The 26,877-nt window shown below is 60.0% G+C and overlaps 1 protein-coding gene and 1 long non-coding RNA gene across 8 annotated transcripts; one reads left to right on the forward strand and one right to left on the reverse strand.

Annotated features, from left to right (window-relative positions):
- Positions 1-17: 17 nt before the first annotated feature.
- Positions 18-2,431, forward strand: LOC141576272 (uncharacterized). Its single transcript, XR_012504586.1, has 3 exons — positions 18-146; positions 356-442; positions 812-2,431. It is a non-coding gene; the product is annotated as an uncharacterized LOC141576272 (long non-coding RNA).
- A 76-nt stretch (positions 2,432-2,507) lies between these two features.
- On the reverse strand, positions 2,508-26,715 carry HCFC1 (host cell factor C1). 7 transcript variants are annotated; one of them, XM_074359039.1, is made up of 27 exons: positions 24,996-26,715; positions 19,486-19,634; positions 19,200-19,360; positions 18,427-18,635; positions 17,455-17,539; positions 16,841-16,947; positions 15,595-15,774; positions 15,449-15,507; positions 15,148-15,241; positions 14,717-14,877; positions 13,992-14,189; positions 13,411-13,635; positions 13,207-13,311; positions 12,728-12,947; positions 12,235-12,377; positions 11,957-12,095; positions 11,600-11,820; positions 9,383-10,901; positions 8,991-9,154; positions 7,902-8,478; positions 7,177-7,497; positions 6,889-7,007; positions 6,665-6,802; positions 6,159-6,344; positions 5,218-5,518; positions 4,766-4,829; positions 2,508-4,560 (listed from the first exon to the last, which is right to left on the reverse strand). In XM_074359039.1, exons 1-27 carry the CDS (start codon positions 25,186-25,188, stop codon positions 4,521-4,523), a joined length of 6,078 nt encoding a protein of 2,025 aa, XP_074215140.1. In that variant the 5' UTR covers positions 25,189-26,715; the 3' UTR covers positions 2,508-4,520. The 7 variants fall into 7 exon arrangements, with proteins under 7 accessions (XP_074215140.1, XP_045379389.2, XP_074215139.1 ...); XM_045523433.2 differs by having other exon boundaries at positions 7,177-7,494; positions 7,902-8,346; positions 15,148-15,507; XM_074359038.1 differs by having other exon boundaries at positions 7,902-8,346; positions 15,148-15,507.
- Positions 26,716-26,877: the final 162 nt, after the last annotated feature.

Below are 26,877 nucleotides of genomic sequence, written 5' to 3' on the forward strand. Positions count from 1 at the left end.
AAGACCCGGGGGCAGGGCCCGCGGCGGGGGCGGGACTTGGCTGGCGCGCGGCTCCGCCCCCACTCGCGACTCCGGGGCCGCAGAGTCCGGTGGAGCCCCGCGATGGCCTCTGCTGATCGCCCTCTGCCCAAGATGGAAAGTGCTGGGTGAGCTGGCAGGATGGGCTGGGACAGGTGGGAAGGGAGAAGGGGGAATGCAGTGCCATCTTTCCTCCTCAGGCCACCTCTCCCCAACTTGAGAGGGGCCCTGAAGGGGAGGGACAGGGCAGGGCGTGGGGCCCAGGTGCAGCAGGAAAGGGAACAGCCCGAAACACTTGAACCCTGAGGCCCCTCTGACCTGTGCCCCCACATGGTAGGCAAGTCTTCTCTAACAAAGCATCTCCTCACCACCTGACTCCTTCGCTCAAGTAATGCGGCTGGAAGGCCAGACAGTAACTAGGCAGGTAAGAGTGGGCATCCTGGGACCTCTCTGCCCACCAAGTTCTCCAGGCCTATTTTCCAGTGCCCAGATCTGGTTTTTGTGGCTCTGTGACTGCCTGGCTAGGCAATCTGTCCCCTACTTCCCCCAACTAGGGTAGAATTATGTGGAGGGGGGCCTTCCAGGGGCCAGAATACCTGAGGGCCCTGGGATCCCAGTGTGGCTCAGGGAAAACTTGGACCTCGGAGTCAGTCGTTCTGTCTTCCAGAAGGATGGATTGTAGCCTGGCGCATAGCTGAGCCTCCCTGCCTCATCCCTGCAGCTCTGGGACAGAGCGGCATGGAGAGGGCTAGGTACCACGGCTCCCACTGCAATGTGCTGGTCTCTCTCACAGTGGCAGCCTCCCTCCAGGCGATGGCTGCTTGGTGGGCAGAGCTCCTGCTGCGTGTTGGACCTCTCAAGGCCAAACAATTCCTCTTTGCGATGCTCAGGAATAAGACTGGCCTCCCTGGACGGCAGGTAGGTGCGTGCTGTAGCTGCTCTGCATCCCCTCCACCCTCCGTCAGGCTTAGAGGGGTCCTGGCTTTGTGCCCAGCTGGGCTTCTGTCTGCCTGCCCCCGCTTGCAGATGCCTGTCATTCTCTACGGCATATCCCTTCAGGTCTGGCCTTCCCCTGCCTTCCCTGCACTCTGTCTCCCTCAGGCCTAGCTAAGGACAAGCCTTGGTATGTGGAAGGTTCCCAGGTTCCTATGGGGGCATCCTCTGGCCCCGGGTCCACTGGACGGGCCCTCGGCCAGTCCCCAAGTGAGGACCGGCAGGCACGCCTCTCCCTAAGCAGGCCTGTCACCAGGAGGCTGAGGATCGGGGTGCTCGGACTGAAGCCCAGTACTTTGGGATCAGCGCCAGACACTGCTGGTGTGGCCTTTGCCTTCCGGAGTGCCACACAAGTGAGCGTGGGGACAGTGGCGGGTGGGTGGGAAGAAACCCCCGAGACGGACTTGCACCGGCCCCTTCCCTTCTGGGACACTCCCCATGGACCCTCCACCCCAGCCGGCCAGCGTCGTCCTATCCCTGGGCACCCCCATGAGGCGTGAGGTGGCTGGGCTCTGTGGTGGGGAAGACAGAGCCATGGCTTCTGGTGTCAAGACTGACAGGACTGCACAGGCTATGAGACACCGTGAGCCCAGTGGAGTCCCCGAGCCAAGAGGAGCTCGTTCTGCGAGGCTTCCCAGGGTGAGGTGGAATCGTCCAGGCCTTCCTTCTGCCCACAAGCCCACACTGCACGAGCACGAGCACACCCACAAGGCAGAGATGGAGGAGGCGGCTTTTGGTACCAGAGTGACTTGCCAAGAAGGGGAAATGGGGCAGGCGAGCTGTCCCTATCACAAGCACGGGGACCAGGCTGCAGTCCTCGGGCAGCCTTGCCCCGGCTCTCTGGGCCTCCTGCCTGGTTGGCACTGAGCAGTAATTCTTCCCATCTAACACTGGCTACACCACCCACCCTAGTGATACCACCCCACTCCAATAGTGGGACTGTCAGTTGGTTCAACAGAAGTTCTGCTGGTTCCCTTTTGGGGCCCTGGCTCACATGCGTGGAGTCAGACCAGAGGAGTCACTCCGGCAGCACCGGCGGGAGGCAGCCCATGGGCAACGCTGGTCTGTCCTGCAGAGTTGACACCCTGGCAGCCGTGAGCTTTCGGTGGGAACAGCCCTGCACAACTGTCCAAGGGGACTGGCAGCTGGTGACCTGCTAAGACTTTGCCCCTGGCCCGTCCTCTGGTCTGAGAAGAGGGAAGGTGATCTGGCCTCCACACAGAATAGGCAGCAGCTGCCCAGGGAGCCCTTGTCCTGTGCACTGCACCCTGGCTGCCACGGGATCTTTTGTGGGCGACCTGGTCCCAGTGCACTGAAGCTCAGGACCGAGGCCACAGTTGGCAGAACTCTGAAACATGGGAAGCAACTGGGAAGCAGAATCCTGCTCACAGCAGGCCCTGCAAGCAAGAGGCTCCCAGAGGGTTTACTGAGGCTTGGGGGCCCAGCTTCCCATGTCCAGCCTCGTCCTGTGGGAATCCCAGACAGCACAACACAGATTATTTCAAAAAAAGTCTTTTAATTGTTCAAAATAGCACAAAACGACATCGCACTATGGTAATATTGAGTCACGGGGAGTTACTCTACAATAGATGAACGGGTGTACTGTTTTCAGAAACAAGAGAAATCAAAGGGCGCTCGGGAAGAGGGTGGGGGGAAAACAATGGGGCCAGGCGAGGGGGCTCCAAGGTGACTAAACATGACATTTTCCACAGCGAAATATACTATAATACAACAAACCAGAGGCCCCAGAGGGCATGGGCTGGGGGCGGGGGTTTGCAGAGGCCGGGGTCCCACCAGCCACAGCTGCGTCTCCAGAGCAGAGATAGGGGGTCTGAAAAGATTGGCTGCTCGTTTTAAATCCTTCTGTGTGACCTGCTTGCAAGCATTGCTCCTTACCTAAAGCTTGGGCATGGGGCAAAAAGCTGTCTCACTAGCCACTCCAAGCAGAGCCCCAAGCCCCCCAAGTCTGGCCCTAGGAGGATGGGCCCAGCTTGGGGACTGCACTGCAAATTCATAGACTCGGTGACACCACACAACTTGCCCTCCCAGGCTGCCTCTGAGGCTGAGTTCCCCTCCATCATGCACCCCCTTTCTTACAGCTTTGCCGCTGGGGGGGGGGGGCTGCAGGAAGTGGCGGTTGTAGGTGTCAGATGCCCTAAGCCGGTCATGCCAGGCAAGCGAGCCTGGGGGTCGTGGAGAGCGCTGTGAACCCAGGACTGGGTAGCAGGCAGCAGCCCCACCTTCAGGCCATCCTCCTCAGAAACCTGGTTTCAGGCTCCAGCAGACTGGCAAGTTCAAGCCTCTAAGTGTGGAGCAGTTACCCCAGGGGAGTGAGGCTCGACAGTTCACCCTCCTTTGTCCCAGAGGCCCCGGGAAAGGCGAAGGGGCAGAGGGCAGGGGCCAGCAAGAGGAAATCAGGCTGGGTGGCAAACACCAGGCCCACAGGGGAGACTCCAGGCCTCTCCTGCCCCAGTTGCTCCCAGCTTTTCCTCCAGGAAGATCCCTGCCAAGGCTTGGCCAAGGAAGAAAAAACTAAAAAAAAAAACAAAAACACATTCTGTACACAGCTAACAATAACAAAAAAAAAAGGGACAAAACCCCACACACTAAGGCTAAAAATACAATAAAAAATGTTAACTTCATCAATTTCAACTTAAAAAAAAAATACAACAAATGCAGCAGTTGGTGATGTGGCCCTGAGCCCCGACCCCAGGAGGCCGAGGCCAGGCTCGGTGGGGGCTTCTCTGTGCCCCAACTGGGAGTCAGGAGGTTTTCACAGAACACTGCTCAGGCCACCTCAGGGTTCCTTCTCCACCCCCTTTTTTCTTTCTTCTCTTTTTTAAATGGAAAAGAAGGTGGCAGGGGAGACGAAGGCCTCTTGAGAAAACGCGGCAGCTTCCAGTGGGACTGCAGGGCAGAGACGGGGTTGGATAAGCCGAGGGGCGGGAAATGCTAAAGTAACAAAATAAAATAGCAGACAGACACCCAGTCCCGGGTGCCCTGTAAAGCCTCTTGGAGCAGAGGCGGGGGACAGGGCTGGGGGAGCGCCTCTCCTTGGTCTCCAAGCCCGCCCCCCCAGGCCTTGGCTGCTCCCTCCAGCATGAGGGAGACAAACAGCATGAGGCGTGCAGGCGTCGGAGGTGCGTGCTTTCCATCGTCTTGGTTTTCAGTTTCTCCATCCCTCCCTTGAGGGCCTCCAGACTCTAGCTCAGCTCCCAGCTGAACGAAGGCCCAGCGCTGGGCCCAAGAGGGGAGGAAGGCACCCTGCGCTCTCACATGCTTGCTGCTCTTCCATGTCCGCCTTCCGCTTCCTCCCAACAGCAATGGTAAAATGTGCTTTCTTGAGATTATTTTAAAAACAGAGAGAGAGAAAGGGAGAGAGAACAGCAGCCAGTGGCTCTGAGGGTGAAGTGCGAGCGCCGGGCGGGAGGGATGGGCAGGCCCTGGCGGGTGGCGATCCTGAAGCAGAGGGGGGTCTGGAGAAGAGCCCAGGTGCCGGCAGCTGCTTCTCACTGACCATCTGCCTTAGATTTCTTTGGAGCAGATTTCCTTCGAAGGCGGGAGGCAAAGGCAAAGAGAATGTCAGCATGGGTCCCGACAGGAAATCGAGCAGGACTCCTTGGGGATCCTGGCAGGTACCCAGCGGGGTCACACCCAGTTAAACATCCCCCTCTCCCTACTCTCCACTGCTCCTTCCCACAGGATCCGCCTACCCCCAGTCTCAGAAGGTTCCTGAAAGGCACTTCCTGCTTACATTTCCGGAGAGGACATGGGCCGCTTGCTGGCTGGCTTGGCGCCAGAGCTGTCTTTACTGGTTTCTGGAAGGACAGAGGGGTGGCAGGTGAGCACTGCAGTCACACGGCCACCCAACAGGCCGACAGCAAGACTAGTGCAAACCCCCGCCTGTCCAGCCCCGCAGCACAGCTGGCCAGCCTGGACTCAGCCTAGTGGGAGTAGGCACAAAACCTGACAGGGCAGCCTGGGGCTTCCGTTCCCCATCCCAACTCACCTCAAACCCCTCAAGATGCTTTCTCCGTACCCCTAGACACTGCCATGGCACCCTAGGCCATCACATGCCCCAGAACTTAAAGCTCCAAAACCCAGCCAGGAACTGGGTCCCCTGGCCCACCTGATGCTCACTGGGGGCTTCCACTGCCCATGCCCCTCCCCAGAGTGGGCCCCAGGAGCCCAGTGAACCATACTCACCTTGCAACCACCTGACTTGGGTGGCCGGGCCATAGCCCTTCTCATTCCGGGCAGCGATGCGGAAGATGATGGCAGGCTTGGTAGTGTAGTCAATGTGGGCGTTGGAGAGGCTGGAGGACTGCACGAGGCAGGAGGGGCTGGGCCCACAGTACACCCGCATAAAGGCCAGCTGGGCTGGGGGCGCGCTCTTGGGCTCGCCCCCAGCCTGTGAGCTCTGGATGGCCAGGTACACCGAGTACTCGATAATCTTGCCGGAGGTCACAGAGGGCGGCTCCCAGGTGAGATGAGCACCGTCCGGACTCTAGACCCAGGGGGCAGAGGTCAAGCTGTGCCACATTTGGCCTTGGTGACTTACTCCCACCCTGCCCGTCTGGGAACAGGAGGGCTAGAACATGTCAAAGATTCCAGAACTGAGTGCTCACACATCACCCTTCCTCCTAGCACAACAGACATATCTCCCAGCAGAGCTCAAGAGGCTGGGAAGAGACGCCTCATCAGCCCCACCTGGAAGGCAGCCCGGCATCACGACGAAGTAAAATGAATGCGGACTCGACACACAGCATTCTACACCTGCTCTGCTAACCTGTCACTGAGCCTCCTGGTGCCTCAGTTTCCTTATCAGAACAACAGGCCCTCGAACTCCTCATTATGGTTTAAGGCTTAGGTGAAAGACACGTCGACTGTGGCTTGCAGCGGACACCCACACTGAACATTAGTTGCCACACTGCGGGCGGCAGGGAGGGGGGCCAGGAAGGAATTTATCCTTGTCACCCCAGCAAAGGGTGACAGAGCCAGGACCAGGAGCCTCACCCCAGACCCAGCTGACTCTGCCCACATCTTGGGGCCCCTCCTGAGTCACCCTCACTGGGCCCAGTGCAGAAGGGAGCCCCGTTTGTACAGGCTTAGCCGAGGACAGAGAGTGACCCCACAGCGAGACTCACTTTGCTGATTTTAATGGCACAGGGGGCCCCTGGGAAGCCAGGCAAACACGTCTTAAACGCTGAGATCTCACTGAAGGGCCCCCGGCCACAGGCATTGATCCCAGCGACACGGAACTTATAGGCAGTGCCCGGCTGCAACTCCTGCTTCTTCAGCTGGTTATAGTCGGGGACGGTGCCCGAATCATCCTGGGAAAAGGGGCCGGGAGAACAGGAAGAGAGAGACGAAGGTGACATGAGCCTCACTGTCAAGAGGGCAGCTCAGGGTCCAGCTCTGGAGCCAGCAGAGCGGTTTCCCTCCCTGGGGATGATGCAGGTCTGTGGTGGGCGGGGGAGGGGGGCAGGGTGAGGTGGGCTGAGACAGGGCTTCTCCACTGCTTCACTGGGTACAGGAAGAAGGCGTATGTGGGGGAGGGCTCTGCACCGGGCAGCCCTAAGACAGAGAACACCCCCGGGAAGCTTCGTAAGTCCCTGCCCACCTGAGGGTATCAGCTCCCAGGGACACTTACATCAGACTGGACTGCATCATCTGGTGGCAGAAAATAGTGTGTCACCATGACATTGGTGCCCTTAATGACCCCCACGTCAAACCACTGGTTCTCCTTTTTCACAGGGGCTTTGCTGGGTGGAGGCGGTAGGTCTGGCTTCTGGAAGACACAAAGGGCAGAAGAGATCAGGCCCTTGGCACCCAGATGCAGTCCCCACCCCTAATGCCCCATCACCCCAGACTCACTACGCCCAAGGACTCGATGCCATTGGCCACTTCGGTCAGGGTAGCCGCGGCCTGCAGCTTCGCGGGGCTGGCGACCACAACTGGCTGGGGGGCCACAAACGTGTTGGACGGAGCCAGGCCTGGGAGGACAAGAGGCATCAGCAGGAAAGGCCCCACATACCCGGCTTCGGCACGTGAGCCCCTTTCCTGGGCTAGACGAGAACCTCCCTTTCCTCCCCCATCAGCTGAGTCCCCTGGGGGAGCAGTGCTGCGGGAAATGTGCCCACGGCTAGGCCAGGCTGCACTCACTCTCCGTGGCCGTGGAGGGCAGCAGGGCCACGGTGCTGGGGACAGCCCCGGCCAGCTCGTTGAGGCAGTTGCTCTCGATGGCCGGGTCGTTGAGGCTGTCGGCAGGGGCCAGGGCCTCAGTGGGGAGGTGGTGCTGCTGCTGCTGGGCTTGAGCCTCCTGGAGCTGCTGCTGCTGCACCAGGGCGGCCAGTTCCTGCTGCGTCAGCACGATGGGGATGGTGGTGGCCTGGCCCTCCTGGCCCTCAGCCGACAGGTGGCTCAGCTCGGCCTGTGTCACCGTGGCCGCTGCCTCAGATGTGTCCATGGGCTCCCCGGTGCCTGCTCCAGAGTGGGAAACGTACTCCTCAAGAGGAACAGCAGACAAGGAGAGCCCATCCTGGCTTCCCACAGTCACACCCCTTCCAGAGCCCAGGGCAGTCTCAACAGGTGCAGGCCCTTAGAGCCCCCAGAGCTGCCCTCACCTAAGCCAAAGGGTCCTGCATCCTTCCAGGGCACCAGGCTCAGCTGCCTGCCCCGCCACATCTGACCTGTGCCGCCCTGGCAGAGGAGGGGCCTCCTCTCCTCAGGCTGCCCATCACCACCACCCACCGACCAGGGCTGTCAGCAGGGAGGCTCCGGAACCCCGTGTCCTCACTCCTCCCAAGGGGTGTCCTTTGTCCCCTTTGGGCTCCCACGGGGGCCTCGACTGAAGGCAGCCTGGTGAACCACCTACCCCCAGCACCTACCCATAACGGCCTGCTGTGCGGCCTGGAGCACCGCCTGGATGGCCAGGGCCTGGGCTTCCTCCGTGGCTGCAGCCTGGGCAGCTGCTTCGGCAGCAGCCGTCACCGCCAACTCCTCAGGGGTGAGCCCTGTCACCATGAGGGTGGTGGTGCCCGCCTGGGCCTCGGCCATCAGCTCTTGGGGAAGTGACAACTGGTCTACTTCCGACTGTGTGGGTGGGGGTGGCTGGACTACCACAGTAGCCACCACGGCTGAGCTGGCAGGCTCCTGGCCTGAAGACGGGTCCCCTGTACTGCTCAGATCCACGGCGGCCTGGAGCTCAGGGGCCTGAGAGGCGGGCAGGACCTCGGCGGACGCCCCCACCAGAGGCGCGGGGGCGGGCTGCAGGAGTTGCCGCGGCGGAAGCTGCTGGCGAGGCCCTGGCGAGGCCTGGAGCTCCTCTGGGGGCTGCAGGATGTCAACAGCAGAGAAGGGCATGTCAGAAGTTTCTGTGTTGGCTATGGTCACTGTTATCGTGGCCGGGATGGGGACTTCGGTGGTCAGAGCCCCTGGGGCAGTCTCAGTCACTGATGAGATCTTCTAGAAAGGGAGAGAAGTCCCCGTCAGAGGGGAGGAGAGGAAGACCAGAACCAGGCAGAACTTCACCTCTCCCTGCGGGCCTGTATTTTCATTCTCAGCAGGCCAGTGCTGCCCTGTTCGATGGGCAGAGGCAGCAGGTCACTGAGCAGCAGAGGGCACAGCCAAGAGGAGCAGAGCCCCTCCAGATCTGCTGGCCAACTTTAACTCATCTTCGGAGAGACCTCCTGGTCTAGCCAGAGAGGTGCTCAGACTCATGGCATGCCACTCTTACAGGCGCCAACAAACTGACAAGCCATGAGGAACAGCTACAGAAACGAAAGCACCCACGGGACACCAAGGACTAGAGGACTGCCTCCTACCCCAAGGCTGCCCTTTTATGGCATGGAAGAGGAACCAGGAGCACACAGTGCCTGGTGCAAGAGTGCCACCTGATGTCCAGTTCCAGAACAGCACAGGCCTGAGGTGCTAGGGGGCAGGAGGGAGACAGCAGAGGACCCTCCTGGGGCTCTTACCGGCACCGAAGGGCCTGGGACCGGAGTGGATTGTGTCACAGTGGTCACAGCTCGGGTCAGCGTGGAGGACACTGTTGTTGTGATGGGACCAGAACTGGACATGTTCACACTATCACCCTGGGTGCTCTCCACCTCTCCCTGGTCGCTGGCAGGCGGTGGGGGATCTGTGAGGGGCAAGCACAAATGACAGTGACAGGCCCTCACCCAACAGGGGCCAAGCAGGCAGGTGGGCAGGCAGGGTTTCCATCTGGCTCTGCCACCAAGGACACAGTTGCCCAGAGAACTTGCCCGGCCGGTAAGCTGAGCTCCATGGAATCTGACCACCTAACCGCCTCTAACTGAGCCCCAATCCCCAGGAGATCACGAGTGCCAGGCTGGCTGCCTTCACCCACCTTGGTTTGAGCTCATGTTGGAGGTGACGGTGGTGGCCGTGTGCGTGGTGCCTGTCTCGTGTGTCTCACAAGGAGGGTTGGAGCACACCCTCTGTGTCGGGAATGGAGCCAGCAATGCGGCACCAACCTGGGGGGTGACAGCGGGTGGTGCCACCACCTCCAAGCTGGACTCTAGGGTCCTGTGGGAGGGGGTGGCGTCAGGGAGCATGGCACCCACACTGACTGACATGGTAGTACCGGTGGAAGTGGTCTGGTGAGTCTCACAGGGGCGACTGGCAGGGGGCTGCTGCCCACCCTCTGGCTGGCCCGCACCCCCACTGGAGGTGGCGGTGGTGGGTGTATGGGTGGTGCCTGTCTCGTGGGTTTCGCACGGTGGGTTGGAGCAGACCCTCTGGGCGCTGCCTGCGTTCGAGGTAGTGGCCGTGTTGGTGGTGCCTGTCTCGTGGGTCTCGCACGGCGGGTTGGAGCAGACTTGGGTCACGGTGGCAGAGGGGCACAGCAGCGCCCCCAGGGCTGTTGCAGTCACAGTGGCGCTGGGTGCGCCCTCGTACACAAGCGTGGGGGTCCCCCGCGCCTCGCCGGGCTCGCCGGCACCCACGGTAGAGCGGGCGGTGGCGGGGCTGTTGGTTGTGTGGGTGTGATGCGCCTCCAGCTGGCGCCCCACGGGCACCAGCTGGCCCAGGCCGGTGACATGGCTGTCCTGGCCGCTGGGCCTGACACGGGCACTCGCAGGGCCCAGCTGCACGAGCGTGGTGCCGTGGCCTCCAGCCTCCAGCGCCAGGCTCGGTCTGAGGAGCGGGCTGGCTGGGCATGGGGCCCCAGTGGCCAGCACAGTCATGGTGGTGCTGGTTGCACTGGTCTGGCGGGTTTGGCACGCGGCCTTGACCAAACTCTGGGCTCCCTCTGACACCCCAGCAGCCACGCTGACCCGGACCACGGTGGGGACTGTGCTGGCTGCACAGGCAAGCCGGGCATCCCGCCGCTGGCCAGCACCAATGCTTGACATGGCGGTGGTGGCCGTGCTGGTGGTGCCCGTCTCGTGGGTCTCGCACGGCGGGTTGGAGCAACTGTGCTGCACAGCCATGTTGGAGGTGGCAGTGGTGGCCGTGTTGGTGGTGCCTGTCTCGTGGGTCTCGCACGGCGGGTTGGAGCAGACGCGAACCACGCTGCCATTCTGCTGCCCCACTGTTGAGGTCACGAGAGAAGCAGCTGCCTCCTGTCTGTCACAGACGAATTGCACCTGGGTGGGCTGGGGGTGCCCCCCCAGATTAGCCACGACGGTGGTGGTGGCCGTGTTGGTGGTGCCCGTCTCGTGAGTCTCACAGGGCGGGTTGGAGCACACCAGTGTCACGGTGCCGGGCTGCACGTCACCCTGGCCTGAGTCGGCGATGGTGACTGTAGCCGTGGGCTGTTCTGTTGTAGGTGAGGCCAGAATGGACACAGGGAGGTCGTGCACAGGCTGGGCCTCGACCCCACTGGGCGCCGTGATCAGAGTCACCTGGGTAGGCTGGGAGACGGGCTAGGGGAGACGCGAGATGGGGAGCGTTAGGGCAACTTCTCATGTGCCTGTCCCTCCCACAGTCCTGCAGGGTCATCTCCGCCAGTCGAAACCACCGCTCTGGCTCCTACAGCAACAACCCTGGCAAATCCAGGCCTGCTCACCCTCTGACCCCAAGACACTGATTCACTCAGGAACCCGGGGAGAGGCACTGCTTCACCTTGGGGGCCACAGGGACTAGAAAGGGGCTGCGGGAGCAGGGCCTGGGCTGGGGCCAGCCCTTAGTCACGGAGGGAACCCTGCTGACCCCAGGCTGCGCCAAGGCCAGCAACAGATGCTTCACTGCTTCCATGAATTCAGCAAAGATGTGTGAAGAGAAAAACAACACTACATGCGTCCGAAGAGGAACTGTCGTACCCTCTACAGGACCGCTACAGAAAGAACTAGTGCTCAAGAGCTGCAGATGGCTGACGTCCGGTATCGACACCACACCCGACAGGAAACTGACTAAGAAACGTGCTTTCCCAACATGGGGACAACGTCCCATGGGTGCCACACACAGGAGGGAAGAAAGAAGACCCAGCTGCACACGGCACTGGAAGGCAGCCTGGAAAGGATGGCCCAAGATGGAGACCGGCACCCTCAGGCTGGCTCACGTGCTTTCACACAGAGTCCCTGACCCGCACCTGCGCGCTCTCCCGCCGCCCCAGCCCCACTACCTGCATGGTGATGGTGGGGGTGGTGAGCCCGCCGGCTGCCGTCAGTGTGGTCTGTGCCGCCGACACAGTGATGGCAGTGGGATTGATCACCTGGCTTGAGAGAGTGGCGATGGTGCCCAAGGTGGTGATGGGTGTGGCCAGGGAGGCGCTGGTGCTGTGGCCCCCCGCTCCAGCGAGGCTGGTGGAGACGGTTCCGGTCACTGTGCCGAGGGTCGTGACACCTAAAGGCAAGGAGATGGGGGTGGGATGCGGGAACTCTGGGGCATACCCCATGGGGACAGGAAACTGCCTGGAGAGAGCACCTGTGCCCTCCACCACCTTCCTCAGGGAAGGCGTCCCAGCCCACAGGCTGCGCACCTGTGGTGCCCTTCACAACCAACGTGGTGACAGCAGGTTTGACAGCAGAGACAGTGACGGGGGTGACCAGGCGAACGCCCCCCATGGGCACGGTGCGGAGGATAGTGCCTGGTTGTCCGGGAGCCCCCTTTAGCACCACCTGGAACAGCAGAAAAAAGTGTCATTTACGGGCTGGCTGGACCCGATGCTGCCCCCTCCCAGCCCCTGAGGAAGAAACGTGGGGACTTCTGGGTCCTGGACTGAACACTAGGGCAAGCGGAGGGCCAGCTTTGTCTTACCTGGGTCACTCCTTGCTGCCCGTGGCCGGTGGCAATTTTGGGAACAGCAGTGATGATTTTGGCGGGTGCTCCGGTCCCAGAAGTCATAACCTTGGTGGTGATAATGGTGATGGGGGACTTGATGCCAGGACTGCTGGTCACACCTGGAGGAGGTGCAGCTTGGCTTCAGGTTGGGCCATGAGGGACTGCAGCCACCTCCCACCCTGGCTGCTGCCTCTGGGGCTCAGCCCTGCACTAGCTGCCATGACCTGCCTCTTTTGGGCCCCCTTTCAAGTCGTTACCCCTGCTGCCCCTCAGTTAAAACAAAGCAGCAGCAACTACCGCTACACTCCTACTACCTCCCGACACATCTAAGACTAAGGGTAAAAAAAAGGATGGAAAAGAAGGGAAACCAGAACAAAAGCCGAGAGCAAATCGCAGCCCAACCCTCAGCTGCTGTCTGGCTCTCCTCTCCCGACAAGGGTCCTCACTGGCACGCTGGGGGAAGTCCTACCTGTGGCGCCCGCCTGCGTGATGATGGCTGACATGGGGATGGTCTTAATAATTGTGGTCGTGCCGGGCTTGGTGGTGCTGGGGGACACGCTGCTGATGCCCAGGATGGTGGGCTTAGTCCCTGCCCCACTGGCCTGCGTTGTAGTGATGATGGTGGTGGGCTTGCCGTCTGCTGAGGTCACCAGCTTCAGGATGGTCCCAGCTGGCAAAGGCCCTTTGGTCTGTAAGGGAAAAACACGTGAAGGGAGGCAAGGTGAACCAGTATCGTTGTCAGAGTAGGAAGTTTAGTGGAAAGCCTGGTCTGGCTAGTCTCCTGGTGGCCCAAGTGGCTCAGAGGATATTCTGAAGACCGCAGGACTAAGCAGCAAGACCTTCGGTGCCACACGTGCTCATGGGCTCTCATCTAGGCAGGGATGTGAGTTCTAGGCCCAGGCCAGGGCCACTCTTGCCTGTGTCACAGTCTGGGGCCCACAAGCTCACCTGGATGATCTGAGTCACTGGGCCTGTAGATGCCTGGCCCGTGACTGCTGAAGTCTGAACTGGTTTGGTCTGGACCACTGACATCACTTTGCCCAGATTAGAAATCTAAAAAGGAAAGGATGGAGCACAAAGAGTGATCCAGAAACCAAACAAGGGCATGGCCTAGGGACTGTCACATGCAGTCGGGCAGCACCCATCACTCACCAGAGCACTGCCTCCTGGGACGGAGATGGGGCTCTTCACCAGGGTGATGGTCTTGGTGACCCCACCCACAACTGTGGTTACCACCTGGGCTTGCTGGGCCACCGTCACAGTCCCTGACTTGTGCACCGTGATGATGGGGCGGGTGGAAGTGTTGGCAGCAGAGGAGACAGACGTCCCCACCTGGGCGGCTGCGGTCTTCAGCATGCGTGTGGCTGGGTTGCTCACCTGGAGGGAGCACAGAAGAGTGATGGCGGGGCACAGAGAGAAACAGCCTGGAATGTCCCGGTGTGCACAGAGCTCTGCGCATGTCGTGCCTCCCCACACCAAGAACAGCTCAGTTTGCTTTGCCCTCCCTTTAGGAGGCAAGGGAGGACACGGAATGGCCACAGGTCTGGCCTGAGGCCGCCACACCCCTAAGGGGGACTGCTTATTTCACAGCCCACAGCAAGCCCCAATTCCAGACCTACAGCCTCTGCAAGTTGGTCCAAAGCCCGGAAGAAGTGACCACCGTTCGATTACAGTGCCTGGGAGTCCCCGGCCCTGAGGCTGCTGGCTGAGAACCCAGCCCGGGGGATGCTCACCATGACCGGCGAGGAGGCCACCTTCACAGTGGCCGGGAGGGTGGTAGTGCCAGGTGTCACAGCCACGGTTTTGACAATGGTGGTGCCCGCTGGGACACTCAGTACTGTGGGTGCCGAGGAAGGAGGGATCTTCTGGGTGGCGGCGGCAGCAGCCGCCAGGGCAGCCATGCCACTCATCTGCGGGCTGCTGCCAATGACCTGCGCGGGCGTGGGGGCGTGTGAGGTGTGGGGTGCGCCGGGATCGAGGCCACCTAGTTCCCACCCTACCAACCTCATCAGAACCCAGCCAGAAGCTCAGCTTTTCAGAAGGCCAGGCCCTGCTCTGCCGGCCCCAAACTTGACTCCTACCAGGCTCGGCAACCCAGTGGCAGGAGTCTGCCTGCAGTTCTGCATCTTTTCTAAAGACCACGGCGTCAGATACAGTCCCCCTCTGTGGACCTGAGTCACACCCCGCAGGCTAGATTCTCCCCTCAGAGGGGCCTCAGGACAAGAAAGCAAACGTTTCAAACACCCTCAGATCAGATGGCAGGGAGGTCCTCCTGAGGTACCAACTCATGAATCCTCACCAAACTAGTAACAAGAGGTTGCCTCATCAAAGCTGGCCAGTTGGGAAAGGCCCAGCATCCTGGTGCTCGGGTTGGGGGGGGATTCGAGCCCAGTCAGCATGCCATGGACCACCAGGAAGTCCTGTCCCACCCAGCCCAGCCCAGCAACTGGCCCCTCACCGTCCCCTGGGCGCTTTGCGTAGGCACCACCATTCGCACGCCTGCAGGAAGGGAGGTCACGGTGACGGGGGCTTTCCCAGCCTGGCTGGCAGGTCGCATGGTGACCAACGGGGTTCCTGTCGTAGCCTGAGGACCAGTCACTTTGAGAACAGCAGGGACACCTGGCAAGAGAGGGGCAGCTGTCAGCAGAGCCCCAGCCCCTCCACTGCGTCCAGTGTCAAATGGCTTCTGTGCCCTGCTGGTCTTCACATTCGGCCCGTCCAGACACCCTCAGTGACAGTCTCCAAGGGAAGGACCAAGCCCCCCACCCCCGCCAGCTCTTGGCCACAAGCCACAAGCCTGTGCTAATGGCTGCCAGGGGTGCCGTCAGCCCAGCAGCCCTCATTCAGGCACACTGTCTCCTGGTGGGCCATTGCCCGCCCCCAGCTCACCTTGTGTCCTGGCCGCAGTGGGCACGGAAATCGAGCTGCCAGGCACCGTCGGCAAGACCTGGATGGTGGTGGTGGTCGGGGGCGCGGTGGCAGCCTGGGGCAGGAGCGTGATGCCTACTTGGGTCAGCGGCTGCACAGCAGGTGCGGCTGCTGCCGGGGCAGGGCTCTTGGGAGGGTTGGCAGGCACAGACGGGACTGGATTGGGTGTGGGGGAGGTGGCGGTAGCAGCCGTGGCAGGAATGTCATATTTCTGGAGCTGCAGAAGGTAACTGTCGGCTGTTGCCACTGCCCCCCAGCTCACCTCCAGGGAGTTGGTGTTGGCTCGCACCAGCTGTACCCGGGCCGGGGGTGGTGGCTTTTCTGTAAGAGAGCACAGCGGGTGAGGAAGCGAAGACAGAGACCTCAGGGCTGGGCACGACAAAGGCGACAGCCTCAGGTTGGCCTTACCTGTTTCCAGGTACCAGAGGTCCTTGCAGCAGACCTGGTTGTTCCAGGCCTTTCGGTAGCCGTCGCGCCCACTCCAAATGTACAGGCGAGTGTTGATTGCTACGGCGCAGTGGCCAGCTCGGGCCCGGGGAATGTTGTCCTCCAGTGTGTCCATCAGGATGGTCTCCCAGGCCATAGTATCTGGGGATGGCAGGGGGCGGAGGTCAGCAGGGGCCAGGGGAACCGACAACCACAGTGGCTCTTTGGCCATTTGCTGTCAGGGATGGGGAATTAAAACCAGGAAGTCATTAGAGATTACTAAATCAGAACCAAAACAAAAAACACAACTCTGTATGGCATGAGACCATGAAAAATTATAAAGCACGAACTACAAACTGGGAAAACTACTTGAAAGGCACAGTCAAAGGTTTCACTTCTTGCACATCAAACAACACAAGAGCCTCTAGAAAGAGCTGGGCAAAAGGGAACGCAAGTTACGGAAAAGATGACAGAAGGATCTGAGACAATACATACCCTGGCTCAAACTCAGAGAAACACAAACTTAACCTGTAAGGTGCCTGGCAGTTTGATTTTCGTGCCCGCTGCAGCCAGGGCTCAAGGTGAGCCGGGGGCAGGGGTAGGCCCACCGGGAGAGTCCGTCACCTACTGGACTTGGCGAGGAGCAGACGGTCCGACGGTCGCCGGGCCGCCACCACCAGGGCCGTCTGCGTGTTTGACAACATCCCTCTGACAGCAACTCTACCTCTAGGTATTCCCCCTCAGGTGCACTTGCACAGAGGTGAGAGCGGTGCAAGGATACTCACGGAGCAGCGTCGGTGCAAGTTTCGACACCAAGATAGCCATTCAAAAGAATGAGGCCACTTGCCGTGTAGGGATGGGACGGTCTCCAAGACAGAGAAAACGGAAAAGGCCAGGCACTGCGCTGCGTAGAGCAGGCAGCCGTCCCATTTGCTTGTTTGGAAAGGAACCTATAGGCAATGCTCGGATGCACGGAAAGGCCCTGCAGCGTGGGTGAGCTGGGCGGGAGGCTCCCGTGGTGAATCTGGGTAGAAAGAGCCTCTTCAAAAAGTGCAAAGCAGGAGCGTCCCTCAGAGCGCTCCGACCACTGGCTAGTCCTCGTGGGTCCTAGGGGCACGGGCCTTAGAGGAGGCTTTGCTCCCTGCACTCCCCACACAGCTCTCAGGGCCGAGGCAGGCCAGCCTCCCACAGCCCTCCACAGGCCACTCCAAGCCCGAGGAGGCCATACCCAGGTTGAGACAAGCCAGTGTGTTGGTACACTTCCACTCCTTCTCGTGTGTGGCCACTTTGACGTCATCCATGACGAGAGGCACCCAGCCACCAAACACGTACATTCTGGGACGAGGGAGGGAAGAGTAGGAGAGGATTGTAGAGGAGGTGCCAAGCTAGAGGCCACCTCTTCCATCCAGAAAGTTCTAAACACGCTTGGTCCTCTAGCTCTCCCCAAGACGCATGAAGCTCTTGATGTGGCCCTCTCCTACTTGGTGGCTCAGCCCTCACAAGAACTGTGTCACCTCCCTCACACAGAACCACTGTGTGGCTCATCTAAGGCTCACTTCAGTCCCCATTGTTCTTCTATTCACTTTGGGACCTTGGCATTGACAAAGACACTCAGCTGCGGGTGTAGAGGATCTAGAACAGTCTGTGCCCCTCTACCTGGACTCTGTCTTCTCTCAGTCCCCAAGGGTCATGATGGAAAGACAGGGCTGGTGAATGCCAGCCCAGCCCAAGAGAGGCCTCCTCAGGCCTTAGGGATTGCTGGAACAAAACTTGGAGCCCACTGGGGGTGGGTTGGGGGCGGGGTCAGGCCAGGAAGGAAAAAGGCCATGGCCGGCTACTCACTTGTTTCCTATGGTCGTGGCCGAGTGAAGGCTTCGGGGAAGAGGTGCCACGCCACTGAGACTGGGCTTATTCCACGTCAGAGTCTCTGTAAAGAGCAACGGAGAAGGGAAGGTTACCCACACTGTTCAGACCCAGAGGACGTGGCCCCAGACCTGGGGAAGGCTGTGGGAGGCAGGTGCTGACCCCACGTAGGGGTTCTATGCCTGGCCTCCCTGCAGCCACGGGGGGCCCTATGATCAGCAAGTTCTGGCCTTTCCCAAGCAGTGTCTACCACCTTGGCAAAAGCATCTCTGTGAGTGTCTCCTGAGTGTGCGCTGTGAGCCAGCACCGCTCTCAGGGCTGGGGTGGGTGCGGTGGGCACACCCTCAAGACACACCCCACGTGGTCCAACTCTTGACGGAACGCCTCCCCACGCGCCACCTCCACTGTCTGCAGGCCAGGTGAGGGGAGGCACTGCGCTGCTGGGAACCATGCTCCTGACAGACCGTTTCTTTTGAGTGCTGGTGCTGATCTACAGGACAATGTAACCCTCCAGAGGGTATGTGTCACCAGCCGCCTTCTCCCTTCAGCCTTCTTCAACAGCCTGAACTTCTTTCAAGCGCTCCTGATGGCCCTCCTGGTTACCAGACCAGGCAGTGCCCAGAGGCCTTATAGTCTCTGGACTTCATCTGCCGGTGACAGACCGGGCAGCGCAACTCCCGGCATGCCCTGGCCACCAGGGAGTCAGCGGAGACTCATGCTCTCTGGTCTAACCTACACGACTCCATTCTAGAAAGGTCTCTGCCTCTCCTCTTAGTCTCTTATAAGCTAGCCGAACAACTCAGCCAACTGGGTCTTCCTCTTTCTTAAAGTACCACCACAAGCTCAAGGCAAAGACAACAGCCCCAAAGAGGTGCCTATCCTGACCCCGCCACAGGACGGATGGCAAGCAGGACAGACCCCCTCCCCGTGAGCTCCACCCGCACGTCTTACCAATATCCAAGGTCCAGAGGTCCCCCAGCCGGCAGCCACTCATCCCCCCGTAGATCACCAGCTTGGACTTCTTATTGTCTTTCTCGGTGTATACCACAGCGGTGTGGGACTCCCGGGGCGGGGGGAGGACGCCGTAAGTGATAGGAATGTCCCAGGCTACCACGCCAGAGCCTGGCCGCAATTCCAGGATGTATAAGTCGTTCAGGTACCTGGAAAAGGAAGGTCCATCGCGGTGGGTCCCGGCTACATGCGCCAGAGGCCTCCCAAGCTTCTGCGGACAAAGAGCAGACTCTTTGGGAGACAGTGAGGCCTCAAGCCGCATGAACTCCAAGGTCTTCTACCTTAACTCCCAAGGAGGCGCTGCCAGAAGCTCCAGAGGAGGAGCCCAAGTGCAAAAGGCACGCAGGATGGGAGATGCAGGGCTGCCCTGCACATGACACTAGGCAGAATGCGAGGGCCTCGGGTGAAAGGGCGCACCGGCTCAAGATCAACTCTAGAGAAAGGCCCTCAGAAAACAGCCATCGCTAAAGCTGCAGGCGGCGGCCACGCCAGCTCGGAGCTGCACGCGAGGAGCAGGAGGCAGCCCCAGGCGGGGCCAGCTTTCTCCCTCCCGGCCTGGCCCTCCTCCCACGAGGCCTCCTGGGGTCAGGACCCACAGAGCTGGAGAGCTGACAGGGCGTGTGTGCCACCCTCTTCTTTCCCAAGAGAAAGGACTTGGCGCAGCGAGCGCACCTGCCTTTACGGGCTTCCACAAGAAGAGGACACAGCCTCACCTCGGAATGTTGTTCTTAGGGTCCTCGCTATCATTGGCCAGACCCCCAAACAGGTAGCATTTGTTGCCCACAAGGGAGAAGCTGTGCCCGAGCCGAGGACATGGAGGGGGCCCGTTTTTGGGCGTCTTTGCTTTGAGTCTCTTCCACTCCCACCGGCTTGCCTGCAAAATCAAGACTCAGTGGTTAAACTGGGGGTGAGCTGGGCCACTTGTAGGAGGGTTGGGGTGAGGTGGGCGCCTGGTTGGAGTGAGGAGGTCCCGGCAGCGCACTCGTGGCAGGGCATCACCTGGAGCTCATAGAGGTCGTTGCTGTACTTCCCATACTCCACCATCCCTCCAAACACCAGCAGCCGAGTCCCGTCGCACACAAAGCCATAGGCTGCACATCCAGGAGGGATGTCCCCTCTCACGGCTGGGATGAACCACTGGTTGGTTGCTGGGGGGACAAAAGGAAGCAGAAGTAAGAACACGTCAGGGGCTCCTAGAACCAGAGCCCCCACTCCTCTGACACCCCAAATCCACCAGCCTTCAAAATGTGCTCCAAGAAAGGAGGAGCCAAGACAGTGCTTCCTCTCCCAAGGATGTGGGACTTTCTGCTTTTTGCATCCAAGCCGTCCTCCAAACCCCCCGACCTCAGAGGCCACCTCAAAACAGGCTGTTCTTGTCACAGTCGTTTTAATAAGCAGGAAGTCACTGACCAAGATAATTCATCAGTTTGTGGGGACATGGCCACCAACTTCCTTCCCCTACTACTCGATGGGTCATCAGAAAGAAATGTCTAACACCCAAAATACCCTCTTGGTGGCCCTGTGCTCCTCCTGCTGGGGGCCCTCTGGCTGCTCCTTTAACTGGCTGAGAGAGTGACTGACGGGTGCAGGCCGGCGCCCTCCCTCTCTGCAGATGCCGGGGCACGATGCGAGCAAGAGCCTGCCTCTGCTGGCATCAACCTCGGTGACAAGGACGGTCCACAACACCCCTGCCCCCACCCCACGCCCACAGCACCACAGAATGCTGTCAGAGGTGCCCCAGTCTCAGGCTCCTGCATCCTCACACCAGCGGTGCCCAGGCCCGTGGGAAAAGTCAGAGGCAAACAAACATCCTCTTCTTGAGGGGTCTCTTTCATTACACGCTACTTAAAGGGCTGTCCCCTAAAGGATACACCACACATCCTCCAAAAACCTCAAACTGGTAGCCAGTCAGAAATCTGATTCCATGCCTCTCCATTCGTTTTGGTCAAACATGAGCAGTCGGATTGGGATCCGAGGGGCAGGTGGGCAGGGCCCTGTGCGTGAGTGGAGTACCTCCAGGGGTCTGGCTGGGCTGAGCATGGTGCTGCAGGGAGGCCCTGGCTGCTCACTGCTTCTTGGCCTGAATTTCCACGCAGGCTCGCACTTGGTCATCAATCCTATGCTGTCATCCTCAAGGCTCAACAGGCACCTTGGCCGAAGCCTGCCCCCATCTCAAAGCACAACTCAACCTTTTGAGACAGTTCGGCCTTTCCCGAGGTAAAGGTGCCCCCATCACTCTCCGCTTGCCAATTCTACAGATTGCTTTGGAACAGGCTGTTGGTCCTTCCACTATTTAGCAGACTCACTGGGACTTGAGCACCTGACCCTCCTCTGCTCTCCTCCGCCACCTTCCCAGGAAAGGCGCAATGTGGACTACCCGCTGCAGGTGTGCGCACCCAGACCCAGATCTGGGCCCTCTGCCTCACTCTCCTTTAAGGTGCAAAACCAGACCGAGAAAACTGGCAGTTTTCCATGCAGAGACAAATCAGCCCTGCACAAACTGGGAGTGATGGCCTCACACGATCCTGGGAAGGAATCTCATTCAAGTTACCGGGATAAAAGCTGAAAGAAACTTCTGCGAGCCACTCAGTTGACCTCCCTCAATGGATAAAGGAATGGAGTCCAGGAGAGGAAGTGACTTACCCGCGGTCACACACCAAAACACACAGAGAGACAAAAACCTTGTCACCAACTGGAAGTGACTGCTGGGTGCCCATCTAAGGGTTGCCCGGGTTCCCTGGGCACCTTGTGGCGCCACACACAGCTATGGGTCATCAGTCGGGGCTGGGAAAAGCGATGTGGTAAACAGGGTCAGCCTGGAGCTTTCTCCCCACACTCTGACCACTGACTCAGCTGGTCAGGCTAGAAGTGACCTAGGGTGTCCTGAGAGCTCATTCTACAGGACCCAAGAGGGGCTGATCTCATTCTAGAACACTCCGGGCAGGGCAAGTGCCCACTACAGCCCCACCAAAAGCAGTCAAGCAGTGCAGTGTGTGGTGTGAAGTCGTCACCCGGCTCTCGTCACATCACCCACAGTCCCCACTCTGCCCTCAGATGGCACAACCATCTCTTCCACACGCCAGCTGCCCTCACTGCCCCTTAATCACATTATCTCTAGCTCATTCAGTGGGGAGTCCTGGAACCCAACCTCGGGGTCCATCACTTCTGATATGCTCAGCAGGAAGAGGGTGTGAGGAAGGGCGGCCTGTTCTCATGAGCTGGGAGAGGATGGAGCCCCACTAGCCGCCTTCCGTTGGCTGTCACACTGGGGTGCTTCCTGTGTGGTAGAGCGGCGCCAGGTGCCTGGAGGCAAAGAGGGGGCTCCGGTCCTCAGAGTCCCCATCAAGGAGGCTGGCCGCCCTCCTCCCACAAGGGGAAGAGCAGCCCTGAAGAGGCCGGAGCCTCGGGAGCACAAAGCAGGGGTGATTGGGAGGGGGTGCTTCTCAGAAGAGGTGACACTGGAGTGGGCCTTGAAGGGTGAACAGGATATCCCGACAAATGAAACCAGTGCGGCCAATCAGGAAGTGACTGTGTGCGCAAGCCAGTGAGAAGACGAGGCCCGGAAAGGAGGGGAACAGGTTTGAGACAAGCCCAACTCAGCAACTGACTTGCCACAGCAACAGAGGAACAGGGAGGTGTTTCCAAGGAGGTGGCCTGCGCCAGTTAACTGAAGGCAGAGACAGCCCAACAGTCTCCTCGAAGGTCTGTCCTCTGCCCGCCTCCACCACCTGCTGGCAGGGTGACCCTGGACCTGTCACTTCCGCTCTCAAACCCCAATTTCCTCATGTCCAAAAACAAGGAAGTTCCACTAGATTTTTCCAAGGCTCCTTCCAGCTGTATCAGTCACCGACATTCAGGACACTGAGGCAGATCAGCCTTGGGTGACTGGTTTGGCAACCAGCTACGCCCTCCCCTCACCAGGGCGCACCCCACCCTGTCAGGGCCAGGTCCTCTGGGTAATCCGCTTTGCTGTGGAAATAAAATTCCCTGAGGTCAAGGACAGCTGCTACCCTAAGATCTCCCAAAGGCCAGTGAAGCATCCCCCAGCCCCTGAAGAGGAAGCACACACACCCTTCAAGTGCACACCTGCCATCCCCCAGTCCCAAGACCCCCCAGATCACTGAGTGAACCAAGACAGCAAAGCACACATGTGCCCCGGGAGCCTTTTGTCTTAGCAACAGGCAGTGCTTCCAGGTTAGCACTCTCTCCAAAGGGTGCGGCTCTGAGCACTGTCCTGGAGAAGAAAAAGTGCTGGAGAATATGCTCTGACCTCATTTAAAACAAAACCGAGGTAAGCAGGAAGGTGGCCATCAAGGCGGCAGCTAAGATGCCCTAGGGATACAAGACATCTGCTTCATGGCTGGTGCGAGATGGGCAATACCAAGCCCCTCTCTCTGAGAGTAGAAGCTGGAGGCTCCATCAGATAACGCACAAACACTCGGTGAGGACCAGGGAGGTGGGTCTGCTAGCGGCTTTCCTGAGAAGTCACCTAGGAAGTTGACTAGGGCACTTTCCAAACTGCTACCGCTGGAAGAATCCAGGGCTGCAGCTCTTCAGAAGACTGGCTACTTTCTACCACACGACATATTCTTGCAGATGGAGGAGAAATTAACACCAAAGTGGTCAATTCACTTTAATAAATTAATGAATACGCAGAGGCCCCAGGAAACAGTGGACTTTGGAGCTGATGATAATTAGGCCCCTGCCCTACTTTCTAAAATTGTATTTCCCTGCCAAGGAGCCTGCTCCAGGCCCTACTTGAGAATGAAGTTGGTACAAGGAGTTTAGGAGGTTCTGCTCAAGGCAGCGGCCTCTCTAAAAGCAGTGCTACCCCTCAGCCTTACCTCACTGGGCTAACTGCGGCCGCCGCAGCTGTCTGAGCTGGCACAGAGCCCTGCCAACCAGCCCAACCTCACTCCAGGCAACAGGTGCTCAGACCCAGAATGCGAAGGGTCACCAGAAACCCACCGGCCTCTGAAAGTCAACAACCTACATGGTGGAGAGAAAACTGTACTCTCTGCCTCGGGGGAGGTGGGGGAGAGAAGCACCCAACAAAGAGCCCAGCTCCACCATCCTGGACCCCAGAGCAACCTCAGAGCCAGGAGGAGGTGCCCGGACCCAAGGAGCCGCTACTGTCAGGACCCTGGGAAATGGACCTGGAGCAAACAGAGTTTGCTAGATGTGATGGCAGCCAGCCCCTGCAACTCCCTGCTGCGGAGGGGAGCTTCCAGAAAGAACATGGGCTGACTCGGGAGGAGGTTTTCCCCACCATGCCTCCACCTCTCAGGCTGTCGACCAGAAGGGAGCACACACAGGCCCACTGTACTGAGAGAGAATGCCTGGCCCCTCCTTCCGAGCAGGGTGAGGTCCTGAGATCTGGCAACCATTCAACAGGCTGCTCAGGCCCCACCAGGCGCTAGGTGTACAAACCCCAACAAGGGGGCACCATGGGGGGAGGGGGCCACAGGAGGATGTGGCTAAGCTCCAAACACCCAGCAAGGACACCAGGCAACAAGCAAAAGGCAAGCCAGCACACCAGCAACACCCAGGGACAGAGGCGCCCCACGGTCTTCAGTCCACCACCGAATCTCTCTTGCTCCTCCCAACCAAGCAGGCCTTGGGCCTGGGGGAGGCAAGAGAATGGGCAGGGTAACCTCCTCAACCTCATGGGAAGAGGAGAGTCAGGAAAGTGACTACTTAGTCCGCTGCGGGATCAATGAAATCCATCTCCTACATCAAAGGGCACCAAATCAAGACAAGAATCTGAAGAGAAAAACACTGCAGAAGTAAATGCTGGAAAGCGGGTAGCAACAATGCCGTCCTATCTGCGGGTCCCCAAGGCTCCTGCACAACCCAGGAGACGGTTCCCCAGCACCGCACACAACCCCCACTCTCCCCAAGTCGGGATTAGGCTGCTCAAGTCTGCCCCTTTTCTCGAGACAGTGAACTAATCTGTAATCTAGAAGTTGTCATCTCTCCCAAACGAGCACTAGAGAAGAGCGGAGCAGGCGCAGGAGAAGGGAGGAAGGGGGTGGGACTCTGCGCCAAAGGGACGCATCCGCCCGCCTAGCGTGGGTTAACGGTGTATGTCTGAAGTCACCACCGCTGGCGACGCCCCCGCTCCCTCACCAGCCGGACTACAGGGCTCCTCTCCAATCATGAAAAGCACCCCTCAAACACAGAATCAGGGGGTGTAAGAATGAGAAAAAGAGCAGGAAAAAGCAGAGAAGCTGGGAAGAGGAAAGGGTCCCAGAAGGGAGAAGCAGATCAGTGCGAATAGAGGGGGAAATGGGAGGAGGGGGAGAGGACAGGAGGGGAGGGGAAGAGAAGGGATGAGAGGGAAAAGGGAGGGAGAGGGAGGGAGAAGGGAAGAGGGAGGGAGGAGATAGAGAGAGGGAAGGAAGGAAAGGGAGGGAGAGAGAGGAGATGGAGGAAGGGAGGGAAGAGGAGAGAGAGGGAGGAGATGGAGGGAGGGAAAGATCCGAGGACCCAGCGGGCTTTGCACTCACCCGTGTTGTACACGTGCAGTTCGTCCACTATCCCCTCGTTGCCGCCGCCAAACACCACGATGAGCTCCTTGATGGCCACGGCGCGGTGGCCGTGGCGGGGCCGGGGCACTGGACCCGACCAGCCCACCACTCGCTTCCAGCGGGGCTGCAGGAGCACCGCTGGCGAGTTGGCGGGTGACACGGCCGAAGCCATAGTTTCGGAAATGGGAGCAGTGTAAAAAAGTCACCAAGCGAGAATGCAGCCCCTCGATTCCAGTCACACACACCCCCTTTCGTCTAAGGCGGCTTTCACGGAGAAGCGGTTCCTCACACAGCGGTGGACTGCTCCATGGAGGCCGCCATCTTAACTATTCTCCTTCCCTTCTGCTCTTCGCCGCCTTCTTGCTCACCCGGTCTCCTCAAGAGCCTCCCGAAACTGTCGCGCGCATAGACCGGAGGAGCTGGAGGCCGCCGAGTCCCGCCGCCCTGACTACTTGCCCGGGAGCTCGCACTTACAAGCTCAAGCGGGAGGCCCTGGGAGCCGCCATCTTGAGCCGCCTCTCTCTCCTCCCTTCCTCAGTCGTAGCCCTCCCCCGCCGGAAATGGCGGAGCCCCGGCCCGGTTCCCACACCCCCCAAGTCTCCTGCACTGGCCGGCTTCCGGGGCGGGTGGAAAGGAGCCACAAGCGCCGCGGTTGTCCCAGCCCCGCCGGCGCTCAGACCACAATTGTGGGAGCCGCCATCTTGAGACCGTCCCGCTTCCCCGCCCAGCACTTAGTGCAGCTACCGCTCCCAAAACAGCTTCGACACTCGTAAGGAATAGAGGCGCGCCGGAGGCCAGTGGAACGAGTTTGAATTCTCGAGGGCTGCTCGGAGGCTCGCGCCGTATGGCTCGTGAAGTCTCGAACCTCCCCCCTTAGTCCGCCTCTGCTGCTCAGGCTGCGCCTGCCGCCCTGGGAGCCGCCATCTTGAGACTAGCTCCCCCTTCCCCCCTATTCTCTTCCTCCTGGCTCAGTTCTTCCACTGCAAACCAAACGCAAGGCAGCGTCCAATCCTCACTTCCCTCCTTATGACTCCTTCCCACAGAAGCCGCTCCAAAGAGGCAGAGTTAGGCCCCGAAGTGGCAACTGTACGGCAGGAGGAGCGGTAACGGCAGGGCGCTCATGCCTCCTCCCTGGGAGCCGCCATCTTGTGTGAAGAAGTAACAACTAAACATGGCGGCGGCGGCGGTCGGGCGAGGGGGCGGAGTCGGGTGACGTCACTGTCTCCCCCCCCACCCTCGCAAGCTTCTCCCTGCCGAGGCCTCTTAAAGGAACACCAGGCTGCTTCGCGGCGAGGAACCGGGGCCACTGCGCGCTTGGCTGGGCGTCAGGCCGCGCTCGGGTCAGGCACAGGCGTACCGAGCCTCGTGGCCCCCTCATCTCCCGTCCACGCCTCCGCCCTGGGAGCCGCCATCTTGCCACTTCCCCTCGCCCGGCCGTCCGCGGGCGTCAATAACGACTTTCAGCACAAAACAAAGATGGCGGCTGCGGCATCTGGGGAATGCCCGGATGAGAATGCCTCAAACGAGCTTGACCCCGCCCCCCTTGGGAACTGCCCCCTCCCTGGGTCGCTGAAGGGACACACGCCAGAGGAATCGCCTTTAGCAGTGCGGACAGGACATAGGTTGCTGAGGGTGGCTGACGGGATACATTACAGTCAGGCATCGGGCCGGGGAGCGGACGTTTTCCCGCTCCGCACACCCAGCGGCATCAGCAGAGGCGGCCCGAAGCCCGCCGCGGGGAGCCGGAGGCGGGGCGAGAGTGGGCGGTAACGCGGTCCGGAGCGCGGCGCCCGGGGCGGAGCCCTCCCAGGCTCCCAGGCCCGCCGCCCCGCCCCCGAGCTGGAGTGCCGCCGCGACCGCC

The sequence above is a fragment of the Camelus bactrianus genome, chromosome X, assembly GCF_048773025.1.
Source record: "Camelus bactrianus isolate YW-2024 breed Bactrian camel chromosome X, ASM4877302v1, whole genome shotgun sequence".
In the NCBI taxonomy this organism is placed as follows: Eukaryota; Metazoa; Chordata; class Mammalia; order Artiodactyla; family Camelidae; genus Camelus; species Camelus bactrianus.

Excerpts from the sequence above, each read along its gene's own strand:
- HCFC1 (XM_074359034.1), bottom strand. The coding sequence starts at position 25,188 with ATGGCTTCGGCCGTGTCACCCGCCAACTCGCCAGCGGTGCTCCTGCAG. Across the intron at positions 13,636-13,991 it reads TGGCCTCCTCGCCGGTCATG|GTGAGCAACCCAGCCACACG; the intron begins GTGAGCATCCCC and ends TGCTCCCTCCAG. Across the intron at positions 13,312-13,410 it reads TCCCAGGAGGCAGTGCTCTG|ATTTCTAATCTGGGCAAAGT; the intron begins GTGAGTGATGGG and ends TTTCCTTTTTAG.